At 40.6% G+C, this 17,176-nt stretch overlaps 1 protein-coding gene across 1 annotated transcript in view; it reads right to left on the reverse strand.

The window, feature by feature from the left end:
• The window catches only part of LOC150065224 (contactin-associated protein-like 3), a 55,605-nt gene that overhangs the window by 27,388 nt on the left and 11,041 nt on the right, over window positions 1-17,176 (reverse strand). Inside the window, 9 exon segments of the mRNA XM_090329340.1 lie at window positions 1,393-1,499; window positions 3,974-4,145; window positions 6,759-6,905; window positions 7,818-8,079; window positions 10,402-10,545; window positions 12,484-12,662; window positions 14,121-14,166; window positions 14,168-14,325; window positions 15,844-16,095. Of these exon segments, the coding sequence (XP_090185466.1) occupies window positions 1,393-1,499; window positions 3,974-4,145; window positions 6,759-6,905; window positions 7,818-8,079; window positions 10,402-10,545; window positions 12,484-12,662; window positions 14,121-14,166; window positions 14,168-14,325; window positions 15,844-16,095 (1,467 nt within the window).

Consider the following 17,176-nt stretch of genomic DNA (forward strand, 5'->3'; position numbering starts at 1 on the left):
GCTTTCACATTATTTGAAAATAAAATTAGTTTAAAAACATGCCAGACATTTACCCAACCATCCAGAAACAAGGACATACTAAACCCACTAGCACAACAATGTTCATTGCAGCACTATTCACCATAGCAAAGATATGGAACCAATCTAGATGTCCCTCAGTTGATGAGTGGATCAACAAGTTGTGGTATTTGTACACAATGGAATTCTATGCTGCTGTCAAAAAGAATGACATCGCCCCATTTGTTAGGAAATGGAAAGACTTAGAAAAAATCATATTAAGTGAAGTAAGCCAGACTCAAAGGAACTTAGGCTCAATGGTTTCCCTCATTCATCATAATCAGTAGAAACCTTGGGCTCTACTAGCAGAGATCTGCAATAGAGCAAAATCTTGATACATAAGGACATATAATGTGAAGCTAATTGAAAGGACCTCCAGGATATTGAAACAAAAGCCATATAATGAATGATTGTTGTCCTTAATGTACTATGTTGTCTCTCATCTCCTTTGCTGTCCCTTGGTTATCTCATATTGGTATAGTATCTCACTTTGTTATCTGATATATTGAATTTATTTGTATTTGGATATTTGAAATTTGATAGGGAAGGGGGGAAAACCAAGATGGGTGGGGGGTATGGGGGGGAAGGGAAATGGGTACCAAGACATGTGAAAGGGTATCAATGTATGTGAATTAATGCACCTTCTATCTGACAAATATCATGTAACCATTTTACTAATTACAATAAAAAATATGGAAAGGAAAAAAAACATGCCAGACATTGGGGCCAGGAGTTTGGCCTAGTGCTAGAATGCTTGCCTAGTATGCACGAAGACCCAGGTTTGAATCCTTGGTATCTTATATAGAAAAAGCTAGAAGTGGTACTGTGGCTCAAGTGGTAGAGCTCTAGCCTTGAGAAAGCCCAAGGTAGTGCTCAGGCCATGAGTTCAAGCCCCAGGACTACCCCCAAAAAAAAAACCATGCCAGACAAAGATGAATCTTTAGCTGGGCACTGGTGGCTCATGCCCATAATTCTAGCTACTCAAGAGGCTGAGATATGAGGATCATACTTCAAAGCCAGCTCTGGTAGACAAATCCTCAAGACTCTCATTTCAAGTTAACCAGAGAAAAGCCAGAAGTATAAGTGTGACTCAAATGGTAGAATGCTAACGGACTTAGTAAGAAATAGGAGGCGCAAAACACAATCTCTAGTACCAGTACAAAAATAGATAATGAAGGGAAGGGAGGGAGAGAGGGAAAGGGAAGAAACATTGATTTCTAAAATACCATATTTTCTTGTTTTTTATGTCATTTAGTTAAAAACACAGACATATGTACTACAGAATGACAGGCAATAGGAAAGAGAACAGTAACCAAAGTGCCATGTGCATCTTACAGGAATGGCAGGTGGCTCCTGTGTAGCCAGTATGGGTGCAGTCACAGGAGAAGGTAGCCCACGACTGGGAACATTTACCCCCATGTTCACAATAGCTGGGCAAACACCTAAAGGAAGACAGATAAACACTGCTGTCTTTCAAATGCAGTCACAATAAAATGTGCTTGTCATGCTGGTTTGTTACAAGAAAGATGAAGGACAACAGTAAATAGAAATAACCCAACAGGACAGAGGCAGTTGGGTCTGCCCTTTGGTCTGTGAATATAACACATAACCAAGGTTAGAAAGCTTGGTTAAATGCAACATTTGTGATAGGTATATTTTCAATACTTCTCCTTGTATTAGTTCTGTTCATTTTTCACCAAAAAGCCTACAGCTTTGTTGCATATATATGAAGGGTAATAGTAGCTTTCAATGACCTCAGATAGACACAGAGTTACGTTTCCCTCCTGCCTAGGGCCCTCGTCATGTGATACGGCAGAACTCCTCTCTCTCAGGTCCAGCACCAGCATCATCACAAAAACAGACGATGTGACCAGCTTTGACCAAGAGGGCCTTGCAACAACAACATCCACAACCACAACACAATGTTTAGTAATCAGACACAAGAAGGACAACATTCTTTTGTAAAAAGCTCAAATATGTTTTTGGCACATATGTTCCAGGAAATAACTTAGCTTAAAAACACATCAGTCTGCTATATATGTTATTTTCTAATTCCCTAGTACTTCCCAGGCTACTGGTTTTCATTCTTATCATGTCTATCAGGATTTTCAGTTCACACAAATTCACTCAGGTAAATGCAGCCTTATAAAGGATTTGGATTGATCCTTATTCCTTTGTGCTCCAATTCATCATTCAAATGGCTTTCATAACAACTGTTAGGAAAAAAAACCCTAAAACTCATCACATTATATATAATTAAGCACTGAACAACCAAATTTAGAATAATATAGAACAAAAAGGCTGCTCTCTTGCTCACTAACACAAAGGTATGAATGCCCATACCAAGCCATCTATAAGCAAGCCCAAAGTGAATGGGAAATTTATGTAATTCTAAAATTTTATTCAAAATGAGAGATTCCCAGGAGCAAAATGAGTGACAGAGGAGAATGACCACCACGGGGCAAAGCTATCCAGGGAGCACCTGTTCTCTTCTGTCCTGCTGCCTGGAGACTAATCAGTGAGTCATCGGTACATAGAAATAAAACAAAGCAAAAAATATCAAGGGAAGGCAGGTAAAGTTGGGGAAAGGACCACCAGGCCTGTTTTAACATCTTCCCTCTAATACTGTACAGATTATACTCCTATTGAAATTGTTGGAGCCTTTAGCTTTGCTCTTTGAAAGCTATATGTGTGTGTATGTATTATGCATATGTGTATACAGATATGTGTATATCTATCTACACCTGTATTATGTATATACATGCAAATGTAATTACATATGCATATACATATATACATATAGAAAAGTGGAAAATGTCAGCTACCGATAATAACTAAAAATGAGTAAACATGATTTTACCTTTTAAGAAAAGAAATATATATTCGATTTTAAATTTCTTACTGATTCTAGAAGACTGTCAGTTTTAAAATAGCCAATGTTGAAAGGATATTAAAAAATCTTCCTAGTAGGCTTAGCTTGGTCATAAGGTTCATATTAGTCATGTCCAACTTAACTACAGAGCAGACACTAAACACACAGTTCTCATGCCTCCTCGGTCATTCTACTACCATAGCTGTGAAAGGAACAGAAAAAAACATAAAACACAACAAAATAGCACAGAGAACTCTAGAAAGCCATTTAGTGCCAGTCATTTCATCCCTGTTTAGGTCTAGCCTAGCTTAGTTGTTTTCTATCATTTCTCTATCCCTATTCCATTGAGGACACAGTGGACATCCATTTTCCTAACCTGTGGAATACAACTGTTAGAAACACGATTTGCATCAGTAAGTACACAGGATGGCTGGTATTTTACAAAAACTAGGTTGCTTAAAGGCATAGAAATGGAAAATTCATGACTTTGTCTTCCAAGAAAATATTATAATTTGCAAGGCACAATATTAACATAAAATCAAAACAGTACATTAGTTTTCCATGATCAATGTTTAGATCTTAAAGTACTCCACTGCCCAATGCTTCAAAGACCTGAGCCTGATGACTGCAGAAGGAGGTGAGGAAAGTTTGAAGGCCTGGGCCTAGTCAGGGATTTTCAGGGAATGTGTCCTGCAGAGTGGGGTGGGATCCAGTCTCTTGCTGTTCATGATTCTAAGGATGAGATACTCAAGGCATGCTGTTTTGCTGTTTCACCAAAGACCTCAGAGCAACTGTACCAAGAGACTCCAGATTGAAGTCTCCAAAATAAATCTTTTGTCTTTATAAATGGATTAGCTCAGGAATAGTATCTCATTACAGTAATGGAGAACTAACAGTGTGAATGTACTTCCTTATTTGGCATAGCAGAAACAGAGGAAAGAAGGGATACACTTATCCAGCTGTTCATGTGCTTATGAACTAACTAAGTAGATTAAAAATTGAATTCAGACATGGCAGCATTCTGAACCTGAATGGCTTACTTACCTGTCTATAATGCCACAGGAATCTATCTGAAGATCACTGAAACTCCCTACTGCTCCCTGCTGTATAGAGATAGGATCGACCATTTTGTCACCAATAGAGATGAGTCTCAGACAGCCCTGGAACCCGCCCAGGGAGCTCCGGCATCCAGAGCCAGAGGCGTTTTCTGGACAGCCTAAATATTAAGACACAGGCAGAGGACAATCAACAAGCATGACCAGAACAAAAGCCCACACTATAAGGGAAGTGTCAGTGAAACTGCTCCTAGAACAACTCCTAAAATTAATTTAAAATAAAATAGATAATAGAACAGGCCCAAATTGCACAAAAGACACCTAACTAACAGAGTTCATAAATTTCTATTTTGACCCATAAAACATTGTAAATGTACCAGTGGACCTCTCTCACAAGAAGAAAGCCACACTCTGGGACTGCTGGGCTAAAATACTGAAGATATCATATAGGTAGATCCTGTGGCCAGATAGTGCTGATTTATGTCTGCTGCCCTGTCATTATTACTGGTTATCATCTCTCTGTCTCAAAAATGTTGTGATTTGGCCTAAGTTTATAGTCACACTAACTGTAATAATAAGAAATACACATTTTGCCTTTATGGTGAAGTTGCATATTAAAACTGGTTTTAACTACACATACCTTTCTCATCCATGCCTCCAATTTTCTCTATTAGCCACCATGTAATCTCCTTTCTCTGCCCTTCCCCATGTCTTTTTATTCAGCATATGGGGATAGAAGGTGGAAGACCTAATCTGGGACTCCTTAAAGTCTGGACCTGGGAACTGTAACCCAATCATCAAGATAACACAAACAGCACATAATATTTGTATCATTAAACAGCAAAGAAAGAATTTCTTTCTTCTTCTTTTACCTTTTGGGGGGCAAGGAGCATGGCCTAGTGGTAGAGTGCTTGCCTAGCATGCACGAAGCCCTGAGTTCGAGTCCTTGGTGTCACATACAAAGAAAAAACCAGAAGTGGTGCTGTGGCTCAAGTGGTAGAGCACTAGCTTTGAGGAAGCCCAAGGACAGTGCCCAGACCCTGAGTTCAAATGCCAGGACTGGCAAAAAAAAACAAAAACAAAAACAGGTAACATGAGCCAGGAGTTTGGCCTAGTGGTAGAGTGCTTGCCTAGCATGCATGAAGATCCGGGTTTGATTCCTCGGTACCACATACATAGAAAAAAGCCGGAAGTGGTGTTAAGGCTCAAGTGGTAGAGCTCTAGCCTTGAGAAAGTCCAAGGACAGTGCTCAGGCCCTGAGCTCAAGCCCAGGACTGGCAAAAACAAAAAAGGTAACACTCTTGGTGCTTCAATATCTTTTATATTTTCAGCTACTACTCTTGGAAAAATTCTCTATTTTTCATCAGAAAAATAAAAATCTATGATAAGTAGCAAAGATTAAAAATCTCTGGAGAGTCAGGTATGCACCATGTTCAACAAACAACTAGAGCAAGCAATACAATCTCTGAAATGAGTTGGCCACTCCAGGGACTTAAGAAATTAACAATCTGATTCATGATTTATGTACTTGTTGCCAATTCATAGTGAGTGCTTGTATTTTCTAGTTGGGTTATAAATCTATCTCTGCCAAGATTTTAGAGAGAAACAAAAAGGAAGTACAAAACAAGAATAATATCAGAAGGGCTTAGTCAAGATCAAGCATGTCTTATTATTCACAGGCCTATATTTCTACTTGACTGCCCCAAAGACAGAGAAATTCATGATCCTTTGAGGCTCCTACTCCTTGGCTGAACTAAAACCAAAGATCCACTGAGCAAGCAAAGCTTCATTTACTAGATACCAGAGGAGATGGTCAATTGTCATAGTAAAATGCATTGCTTAGTAGAAGTAGAGCAGAAAAAAATGTATTAATAGACAATCAAATCTTCTTCCTCCCCTGTATATATAATGCTTTTATGTGTAGACAATGGGAGTAGAATGATTCTTTCCTTTCCAACACTACAAATACTGAAGTCTTGGTTCTGTGAAGATGATGAGGGGTTAGAGGCAGCATCTCTAACCAGCTCCCAGGTGCAGCTAAACCTACTGGCTGGAAGTTATGTTTTGAGTAGCTGAACTCAAAGTAGAGTTGCTGCCAACATCCAGAATAAAACAACATCCATATTCAGCAAAAACATCAGTAATTAAGATGGTAAGGGTTATTTAGTATCAGGGTGGGCTGGGAGGTTGGCCTAGTGGTAGTAGAGTACTTGCCTAGCTTGCACAAGACCCAGGTTCGAGTCCTTGGTACCACATACAAGGAAAAAAAGCCAGAAATGGTGCTGTGGCTCAAGTGGTAGAGCTCTAGCCTTGATAAAGCCCAAGGACAGTGCGCAGGCCCTGAGTTCAAGGCCCAGGACTGGAAAAAAAAGTATCAGGGAAGTTCTCTGTAACAGCATCATAAAAATTAGAAATGGAAAACTGGCCTTCAGTAATGCCTGCACATGGCAATAATCTGGACCAGTTACATATGAATCCCTGAAGGTGGAGTTCAGGCATCAGTATTTCTTCAGGAGGTCAACGTGAAGCTGTAGAATTGAGGATAAGTGCTATGGAGGAGGTTCAAAACCATTTCATTAGTAAGCCCGAACATACAGACTGTCATTTTAGGTAACGATTGCTGTGCCCACTCGCCACTGCCAAGTGATTATCAATGAAGAGAAAAGTAATTCTTTAACATCAGTTTTAATTTCATTTAAAAATACCAGTTGCTATAAAATATAGGATCTGAAAAGATAAAGTTGATTCGAATATTTCCCGTGCCTTTCACTTACCTCCAAAATAGTAGGAATCACTGGGGCCCATCCATCCACGCAGGGCATGAAGGGCAGGGGCTGCATCGCCGTCCAGCTTCATGCTCAGCTGACTCCCATTAGCAGATAAGGACACTGAGTGCCACTGACCATCATTCAATCCACCCCCTGCTGATAACCAAAACCAATGACTCAGAATTCCGCTGACCTACACATGTCCCCCAAGAGGTGGGGGGGTGCAGATAAGTGGCAAACAGTGACAGCAGGTACGTGGCAAGCCTGTCTGCAAAGCCCACACAATACACTTAAAGTCCCTTGGGTCAACTGGGTAAGGATATCATCTGAGGACACACAGAGACTTGTAGAATGTTTTTCCCTGGTGTTGTGTGCTCTAAGAAGGCAAAAAAGTAAGTATCCTTGTTTGTGTACTACTAATTTTTATCTAAGAAGTTGTTTTTCATGTGAGTCAGGACAGGGGATAGATGTGTGGAATCCCTGACTTACATTACATCCACGGCTCTGGACTGGCCTGTGTGGTTCTTATAAATGTTCAAATAAAAATGTTAAGCCAGATGTTGGTGTGGCTGTAATCCTAGCTAATCTGGAGGCTGAGATCTGAGGATCATGGTTCAAAGCCAGCCAGGGAAGGAAAGTAAGTCTGAAGGCCTGTGAGGCTCTTATCTCCAATTAGCCACCAAAAGCTAGAAGAGGAACTATGTACCAAAGTGTTGAGAGTACTAGCCTTGAGTCCTATGTCCCATACTGTCCGTAGTATGAACACTAGTGAGGATATAAAGAGATGATGTTCAAGAGTCCCTACAGTCAGGCCTGCATCTTCAGGTGTTTCACATTTATCAAACAAGAGCCTACACAAATTAAGAGTCTCATTTTGAACTCTAACAATTATGTTTACATGTAACTAAGCTTCTGCACTCATATATGAGTCACATAGAATTACCCATTTAGAAGGAAAAAGGAATATGAGTACCATATTTAGTGTTTCGTCTATTGTAACAGTTACAAATCTTAGGACAGAAGATGAGAATGATATGACTATGCAGAGTTCATGTGGTATCTCACCTGCGATGATGGTTTTCACTGGATGTCCACGTGGGGAGACATTCAGCTTGAGTTTCCCATCACTGAGAACGAGAACAAGATCTCCTGACCTGTGAGCTAACTGACTTGTCAGCAACATCCCTGCGCTGTTCCATGTCCGGAACTGGAAAGCTATGGCCACCATGTCCTCTCCAATGGTGTGGGGCAGAGCCAGGTAACTTCTGGAGCTCAGAAAAGTCACAGGGACAGTTTGAGGTTGTGAACAGGAGAATGACACATTTCCCTAACAACACAGTGAAAGAGGACTTTAGGAAGAGCACAACTGACATCTCATTGTGATAACTGTTCTCCAAGGCTGAAAGCTTCTGATCACTTTCTAGCACAAGACTATTTGAAAAGGTGAACTTGAATCCAAGGCATCTCTCCTTCAAACCTGTTTCTGAATCTTAGATGTTTCCATCTCCTTTGTTTCTTGGTCCCTTTCACAGACCCAGTGCTGGTTTGGAGATGATAGATCCACAGAGCTCTTTTCTTGAGGTTCTAGCTCTCCTTAGGCACAGGAAACAAACCAGGATCACCTACTTCAGGAACTGCTCCTTACCTGCACTATATCATGACTTCATCATTCAAACAAGAGGTACATCTTCTCGGGTAGGAAGTGAAATATCTCAAGAAAAAGCTGATGGCATGGCAGAAGGTCCAGAGTCTCCCTACCCTACCACTCAGGCAGCCCCTCCCGGGCAACCCTCATTACCCAGGAGGTCATGCAGCCTGGGGTCTTATCTTCAGCTTCACCAGAAGCTTTTATTTTCATATTATTGTGGCTTGGACTGTCTTGTTCTAGAAGCAAATTTCTTTTTATTCATAGTATTTCCAAAGGAAAAAGATGAATGAATTTCCAATAAAGTCCTCTAAAAGAACATTTCCCAGAATTGGGTAGATTTTTAATTTTTCAGATGAAAGAGGACATGCCTCAGAATTACCAACCTGCTCTAAAATATGACCAGAAAACCCCAAGAACTTAAAAGATTGCAAAGTTATCATAATCACATCATATCTGACATCTGTATATACAAAAATCATAAAGCAGAATATAAAAATTGATCTGTATCATATGTAATATAAAGCATAAAGCGTAAAGAAATTAAATCAGCAAAATCAACTTGTTTTACAGTAAAATACTTAAGGCCACATGAACCTTAGGGTTTCACAATCTTTCTGAGAGAAGATGGAAAACTCCAGAATTATAAAACGTATACAGCCTTATTAGCTATATACAAATAAGAACAGTTATACCCCAATATATCCTAAAATACTTCTCATACGATTGACAAATCCAGAATATTTGGACCATAAATGACAAATCATTATCTAATATAAAGTTTCCTCATAAATTGACAAGAAAATTGTCAAAAATAGGAAAATGCAGTAGTACTGTAAAAATCATTTTCAATTCTGGTATAAGAAATAACTTTTTAAAAACTATGCAAAATATAATCATGGATCCACTGTATAAAACATTACAAACTATGACATTCATGATCTAAAGGGCACAGGGAAGAGTGATAGAGTAATTCCATACATGATGGATACAATGATTCATACAATCCCTCTCCCTATGTTAATTGTAGGAATCTGGTGCACGCACACAATGAAACTGGATTCCGCTTTGAAGAAGAAGAGAATCCCATGTGAGGCTCAACCGGAAGGAAAGGAGTTATTCACAGAACAAATAAGGCAGAATTCCACATATGTGAGATGCAATCAAATTCACCACAGCTGAGAGAAAAATTCTAACTATCAGAAGTTGGAAGAAGTGGAAATGGAATCAGTGTAAAACTAACTGAATGTCCCAGTTACGAAGATTAAGTTCCAGAGACCGCTCAACAGTCTCGAGTTCATGGCAATGTATTATTGCACATATAATAATTTGCTGAGAAAGTGGAATGACTAGAAGACTTTGGTTAGATGTCTGGGTGTGGAAGCACATATCTGTACTCTTAGCTATTCAGGATATATACTTTAAGAGTATCGTGTTTGAAGACTACCCTGGGCAAAACCTTAGTAAGAACATCATTTAACAAACAAGCTGAGTGTGGGTTCACATCTGTAATCCCAGGTGTATAGGAGAGTAAGCAGGAGGATTGTGGACCACGACTGGCTGTCCCATGCAAAAATAAGAAACTATATTCAAAAAAGTAACTAAGGGACTGGGAGTTTGGCCTAGTGGTAGAGTGCTTACCTAGCATGCATGAAGACCTGGGTGCAATTCCTCAGTACCAAATACATAGACAAATCTGAAAATAGTGCTGTGGCTCAAGTGGTAGAGCTCTAGCCTTCAGAAAACCCAAGGACAACACTCAGGCTCTGAGTTCAAGCCCTGGGACTGGCAAAAAAAATGAGGAGGCATGATTCAAGTGTGAGAGCATCTGCCTAGCAAGTATGCGACCCTGAATTCAAGCCCAGCACTACATATACAAAAAACAAAAATAAAGCATAAATGTAAACTATACATGATTTGTACCTTTAGGAAAAACATGTAAAAAACTAAATTAATGAATCCAATTGCAGGTTTTCTATTAATCTCATATTTAGGCCTGCTTACCATGAAGAGAATCCGTGAACTGTGTTTCTTGGACAGATGAGTGATATCCACTCCATTATAGAAGAGATTTTCAAAACATCCATCAAAATTCTTGTGTGGAAATGTCGATGAATTCCCATGCTCAGGAATCCCTCCAAAGCTGATCTTAGAAAGAAAAACAATGGCATTAAATAATATTGTTTAATTATTTTCTGATTATCAAGCTAACATGTTTCTGTTTACAAGTGTAGTGATAATTGGCCTCAATTTTTGTTTTGCATTGTTTTACACTGCTATGTTCATTGCAAATCAAGTTTTAAGATGCAACTTGTTACTGTCTTCACTATATGTACAATAGGGTTTCTTACTACAATTTGTCAGTCATGTGACTTATTTGTGGATGGTGTTTCATCTTTACTTCATATTTATGTTATCTTGATCAACATAAGAACATATCCTACTCCAATTACCTTTGGTTTCACAAACTTTCTAGCAACCAGGTTACAGGATATTGGCTTCTACCATAACATTATTAGGTCAGAGTAATTAAGCCACTGATGCGATGCTGTTATTCAAGAGCAAGCTCTGCCATTGGTCTCCTGTACTGTTGCCAGTGAACACTGAATGAAGCTCCCTGGTTTGCTTGATATGCCTGGTGCAATGCTAAGCAGGGGCATCAGAACAAGTCCTCCAACTCAGTATAGGGTGGTGATACATGAGCAATATGCTGACAGCTTTGGACCTACAGAAACCCTAACTAATAGAGAATAGGTTTACGGAAATTTCTCTCCCTTGATTCTTAACAAATCATGTAAGATACATACTGATTGCGCCTGACCTCTCCAGTGTCACTTAGTCTGTTTAGGATGATCTGATGAAAGAAGGAATATTTATGACTTACAATCAAATTCCAAACGAAAAAGGAATTATCCAACTAGCTGTGGGTGGCTCATGCTGTAATGTTAGCTCCTCCCCAAGGCTGAGATCTGAGGACTGCAGTTCGAAGCCAGCCTGGGCAGGAAAGTCTGAGACTCATATCCCCAATTAACCACCAAAAAGCTGGAAGTAGAACTGTACCTCAGGTGGTAGTGTCAGCCTTGAGCAGAGGATCTAAAGGAACTCAGTGTGTAGGCCCTGAGTTCAGACAGCAGTACCAACACAAACACAGAGGGGGGGGGAGGGAGGGAGAGAGAGGGAGAGAGAGACCTAGAATTGTCCAAAACAACATTCCTTAAAATACTGCTTGTTGTATTGATTTCTTTTCATACATTAGCTTCTTAAACTAGGCACTTTAGGAGACAAGGAGATAGGGTCTTAATACATACTGATTGGCCTAAAATATCTTCCTAAAATATACTTAACAGTATATTTACTCACATCAAAAGACTAACATCTAGGGCCGGGAGTGTGGCCTAATGGTAAAGTGCTTGCCGTGCATGCACAAAGCCCTGGGTTCAGTCAGTACCACATACACAGAAAAGGCTGGAAGCGGTATTATGGCACAAGTGGCAGAACATTAGCCTTGAGCAAAACTTCTCAGTGCCTAGGCTCTGAGTTCAAGTGCCAGTACTGCCAAAAAAAAAAAAAGGCTAACATCTGTGCATGGTAAGACAGAGTAGTAGTGTGTTTGCACAATTATGAACCACGCCATGATCATATAGAGTCTTAAGACAGTTTGGCCTAGTGGTAGAGTGCTTGCCTAGCATGCACCAAGTCCCAGGTTGGATTCCTCGGTACCACATACATAGAAAAAAGCTGGAAGTGGTGCTGAGGCTCAAGTGGTAGAGCTCTAGCCTTGACAAAGTCCAAGGACTGCTCAGGCCCTGAGCTCAAGCCCAGGACTGGCAAAAAAAAAAAAAGACAGGACAGACAGCTTGGACAAGGTAGTCTCTATAAGGTTTCTCACTTAGTGATGCTGTGGCTGTGTAGATCTGTGTCACCACTGAAGTGGCCCATGTATATGTATCTCCCACTATGTGATGGCCATACAAGTAGCCCACCAGAGTCTGAATTTCTAGAGAGGGATGGGTATTGCTCTATGTAATACTATTTTCTCTAGGAGACTATATTTTATAATCTGATACACTTAAGTAATTGTGCCACCTTATAATCAAGATCCAGATAGCTGGATCCTGGCTGTGCCTGGAAAAGCCGAGCGTGCTTGTCCACAGTGAGGCTGCCATGTGTGTTGTGTAGCTCCAGGAGAAGGGAATGCCAGTGCTGGTCATCCAGCAGGCTGCCCAGGCTGAGGACTGCTGTGCATCAAAGGAGGGCATGTTAGCCTCACCTGAAAAGAGAACTGTGGTTTCTAGTAAAGAATTCTAAGCCGGATGCAGTGGCTCACGCCTGTAATCCTAGCTACTCAGGAGGCTGAGATCTGAGGATCGTGGTTCAAAGCTAGCCTGAACACTAAAGACTGTGAGACTCTTATCTCTAACCACTAGAAAACCGGAAATGGCGCTGTGGCTCAAGGGGTAGATCAGTAGCCTTGAACTGAAGAGCTCAGGGATAGTGCCCAAGCCCAGAGTTCAAACCCCACGACCCACAGAAATAAATAAATAAATAAATAGAAGTCTATAATGTCTCACAATTACAGCTTGCTTATCATCTTCCATCTGAAGAAGTATTTAGCTAATTGTTTTATCTTAATCCTTTACTTTTTTTTTTTGGCAGAACTGGAGTTTGAACTCAGTGCTGTAAGCACTCCTCCACTCAAGATTATCCCCCAAGCCTTTCTGGCTTTGGTTAATTTGGAAATAGTCTTGCATTTTACCCAGGATAGACCCCAGACCATGATTCTCCTACTTACATTTCTTTCCTTGTGAGGCTGGGACAACAGACATAAAGCACCCAGCTTTTTGTTGGGGTGGGTCTCGTTTTTTTGTCAAAGCTGGCCTCAAACTATGATCCTTCCTATCTATCTCCATCTCTTTTCTTTGCCAGTTCTGGGCCTTGAACTGAGGGTCTGAATACTGTCCTTGGGCTTTCTCAGCTGTACCACTTGAGCCACAGCACCACTTCTGGCTTTTTTCTACACATATGGTACTGAGGACTCGAACCCAGGTCTTCGTGCATGCTAGGCAAGCACTCTACCAGTAGGCCAAACTCCTGGTCTCTATCTCCACCTCTTAAGTAGATGTACACTACCTGGATTAACCTTTATTTTGAACACAATCTACTTTTGACCTTGAATAATTTCTCTTTGGGTGTTTTGGAGGCAGAATCTTACCACATATTAGGCTGGCCTAAAATCCCTGATTTCTTCTTTCTCAGCTGCATCAGTGCTAGAATTATAGGTGTGTGCCACTCGGTCTGCCATTCCTTTGTATTATTATTATCGTTATTCATTGTATTTTCATCTAAGTTGAAACTCTTTTCTTCTTATGACCCTATTACTAGCAGTATCTCAGAATTTTACAATGATACATTTGTGTCTTTATAACATTATCAGCAGCTACGATTGATCAGCTAATGAGGTTCCTATACAATTCAACTGTGGAGACATACAGTTCAGATACAAACATGTTCATGTTACTAGTCCTCAACTGTATGGCAACCTTTGTTCCCCTGAACTGCAGATGCTGTTTCTATAAAGGACTCCGCACAACTATTTGTAAAGCCTCCCTTCACTTTTCATGGATTTAGTTTCAGGAAGAAGTCACTATTTACTGAAAATTTAAGCATAAAATACATTCATCTAAATAATGGTGTTTTCTGAAACACTTCCATGACATTTCTACCTGAATTGAGGGACAGGACGAGTTTTCCTTGAGCAAATTCCAGGATGGAAACACTTGCCATTTCGTCCTTGCCTATGCAGCAGAATCCCATCACGCTTTCTGGATTTAAATTTCAGAGAAAGGACTTCCTTTGTTGGACGTGTGGATTTCTGATGAAAGGTATACAGCAAAGAACTTTTCCCATCAAAATGAACCACTTCTGAGTCTACAATGAAAGACACAAACATGTGACTGATAAGACACTTGTGTTGGGTGCACTGGAATGTGTAAGTGGTCACCGGAATGTACACACAAAGCATATTCCTTCCTCACTGCCACCCACATCCACTCCAAGATGCCTTCTCTGCACCTTCCCTAAAGTATGTCAGTGAGCACATGCATGGCTTCTGTGTCCACATGGACCCCTTGTTTCAGACTTTTCCCATCTAGGAAACACGAGATCAACCACGAGCAGTCTTTAGCACTCCGGCACAGTGTCCCTGTGGTCCAGTGAGTCCGCATTACTGCTTAGCTGAAAGGCTACAGCAGCTTACTTACACCCGCTTACTTACACCCGCTGGCAAACGGAGTCACGAAAAGAAAGAGGACATCTCTCAAAACTCAGCATTACCATAATACATTTTCAAAAAGATTTGCATTGCTTATGAAAAATCCCTTATTTTTTTCATATCTCACAAATTAAAAAGACACAGCAGCTGTCCTTAAAAGAGCATGAAAACAGAAAAGAAAGCAATAACATATCAAGCTCACATCTTCCTAGCTAATAGTATATATTGCTTATTTTTATTTAATATTTTTGTGCTAGGGAGGCAGAAACAAGAGCCTTGTGCACACTAGGCAAACAGTCTGTCGCTAAGCTACACCCATAGACCTAATGTTCTTTCATTTCCTAGAAAGTTATGGTTACCATACACATACATTTCATTAAAGTAGCTGTACAGAGGGATTTCAAATCAGCATACCAATTTATGAGTATAATGCAGATTGTTACTGTATTCTCAATCTGTCCTCGAACCCATATCCTCATTCATATATTACCCTCATGGGTAATGAGATTACAAGCATACAATACTATACCCAGCTATTTATATTCTTTCTTCTACTAAATCTAGTGTATTGGTGATGTTTCCTATTCAATTTGGTATTGTTTGTTTATTTTACCAGTCCTGGAGGGTCTGAGCACCGTTCTTGGGCTTTCTCAAGGCTAGAGCTTTACCATTTGAGCCACAGCACCACTTCTGGCTTCTTCTATGTATGTGGTACTGAGGAACCAAACCCGAGTCTTCGTGCATGCTAGGCAAGCACTCTACCACTAGGCCAAACTCCCAGCCTTTTTAAATTCTTTTTTTTTTTTTGCCAGTCCTGGGACTTGAACTCAGGGTCTGAGCACTGTTCTTAAGCTTTCTCAAAGCTAGTGCTCTACCACTACCACTTCCAATTTTTTCTATGTATGTGGTACCGAGGAACTGAACCCAGGTCTTCGTGCATGTTAGGCAAGCACTCTACCACTAGGCCATGCTCCTGGTTCTCCTGCATACTTTTTAACTTTTGATTTATTGAACTTTTAATTTCTAAGATTGCAATTTTTTTAGAATCTGTTTCATGGCTGAATCTCAAACCTAAGTTGTTAAATTTCCTACCATAAAGAATGGTTCTACTTGAATAGCTGGAAAGGCCCGAAAGGCTAGGTTTTTACAACACATGTATGCTGACCTCAGGCCACAGTAAAACCACTTATGATATGCACATCCATACACTTCAACACGCATCCCGATCCTACCCTTGGGGTTCCAGGCCAAGGGCAGGAAGCGCAGGAACCTGGCTTCGAAGGGCGGCTGGAGACTGTGATGTACCACGCTGTCTGCATTGGTGTTCCCCGGGAATCCCTGGAAGAATCAATCATCTGCTGGAAACTGCCTCCACCTCTCTGAGCAATGCGCCTTGTTCTGCTGGGTAACTGGCACAGGCTGGCTTCCTTAAGTAAACCACTGCTGTTTATTCAGATGTGCTGACCGCTTCCTTCAGCACCTATACGCATCAACATGCTGTTCTTAAAGGCTAGCTCACTCCCTAAATCCTTTCCCTCAACTCTAAGCAGTGTCAGGAAACCAGAAACGCAAAGAATTCTTAATGCTAGCTCTGGCATTAACCCCAGTCCAGGGCCAATGAGGATAAAAGACACAGGGCCCTAACTATAGCTCTCAATGACTAGCTTTTGTACCTTTTTCTTTTTCTTTTGCCAGTCCTGGGGCTAGAACTCAGGGCCTGGGCACTGTCTTTGAGCACTTTTGTTGAGGGCTAGTGTTCTACCAGTTCAGCCACAGACCTATGTCTGGCTTTTTCTGTGTATGTGGTACCAAGGAATCAAACCTAAGGCTTCGTATATGCTGGGCAAGCATTCTACCACTAGGCCATGCTTCCAGCCCTGTACCTGTACTTTTTAAAGATCAAATATAAGCATTGAATATTTTTGGAATAACACTTTTATAAAGTACCGTGTCAAGTTACAAGCTTTTACTATTCAGTTTTACCTTCTGGTAGAAATATTAACCCAAAAAAGAAGACAGATATCCTTTGCTGTAGGAAATTGATAGTCTAGGTTTCTTAACACTATTTCCTTCCCAGTTAGAAGCAACATATTTCATATGACATTTGGAAACTTAATTTTTGTAGTAAAGGGCCATTTTCACTCAGAATACGATCATGCCTCTATACACTTGTTTGTCCCCTCACAATAACATAGTAGGTATTGTTTTAAGTTTCATTTTTATTTTTGACACAGAATCCCCCTCTGTAGTCCAGCCTGGCCTCTGATTTTGTTTTGGGGTTTTTTTTCTGTTTTGTTTTGTTTTGTTTTTTGGTCGATCATGGGTCTTGAATTCTGGGCCTGGGCACTGTCCCTGAGCTCTTCAGTTCAAGGCTACCGCCCTACCCCTTGAGCCACCAGGCCACTTCTTGTTTTCTGGTGGCTACCTGTACATAAGTTTTGTGGACTTTAGTGCCTGGGATGACTCTGAACCATGATCCTCAGATCTCAGCCTCCTGAGTAACTAGGA

This window comes from Megascapheus bottae, chromosome 3 (genome assembly GCF_031878675.1).
Source record: "Megascapheus bottae isolate mThoBot1 chromosome 3, mThoBot2.hap1, whole genome shotgun sequence".
NCBI lineage: Eukaryota > Metazoa > Chordata > Mammalia > Rodentia > Geomyidae > Megascapheus > Megascapheus bottae.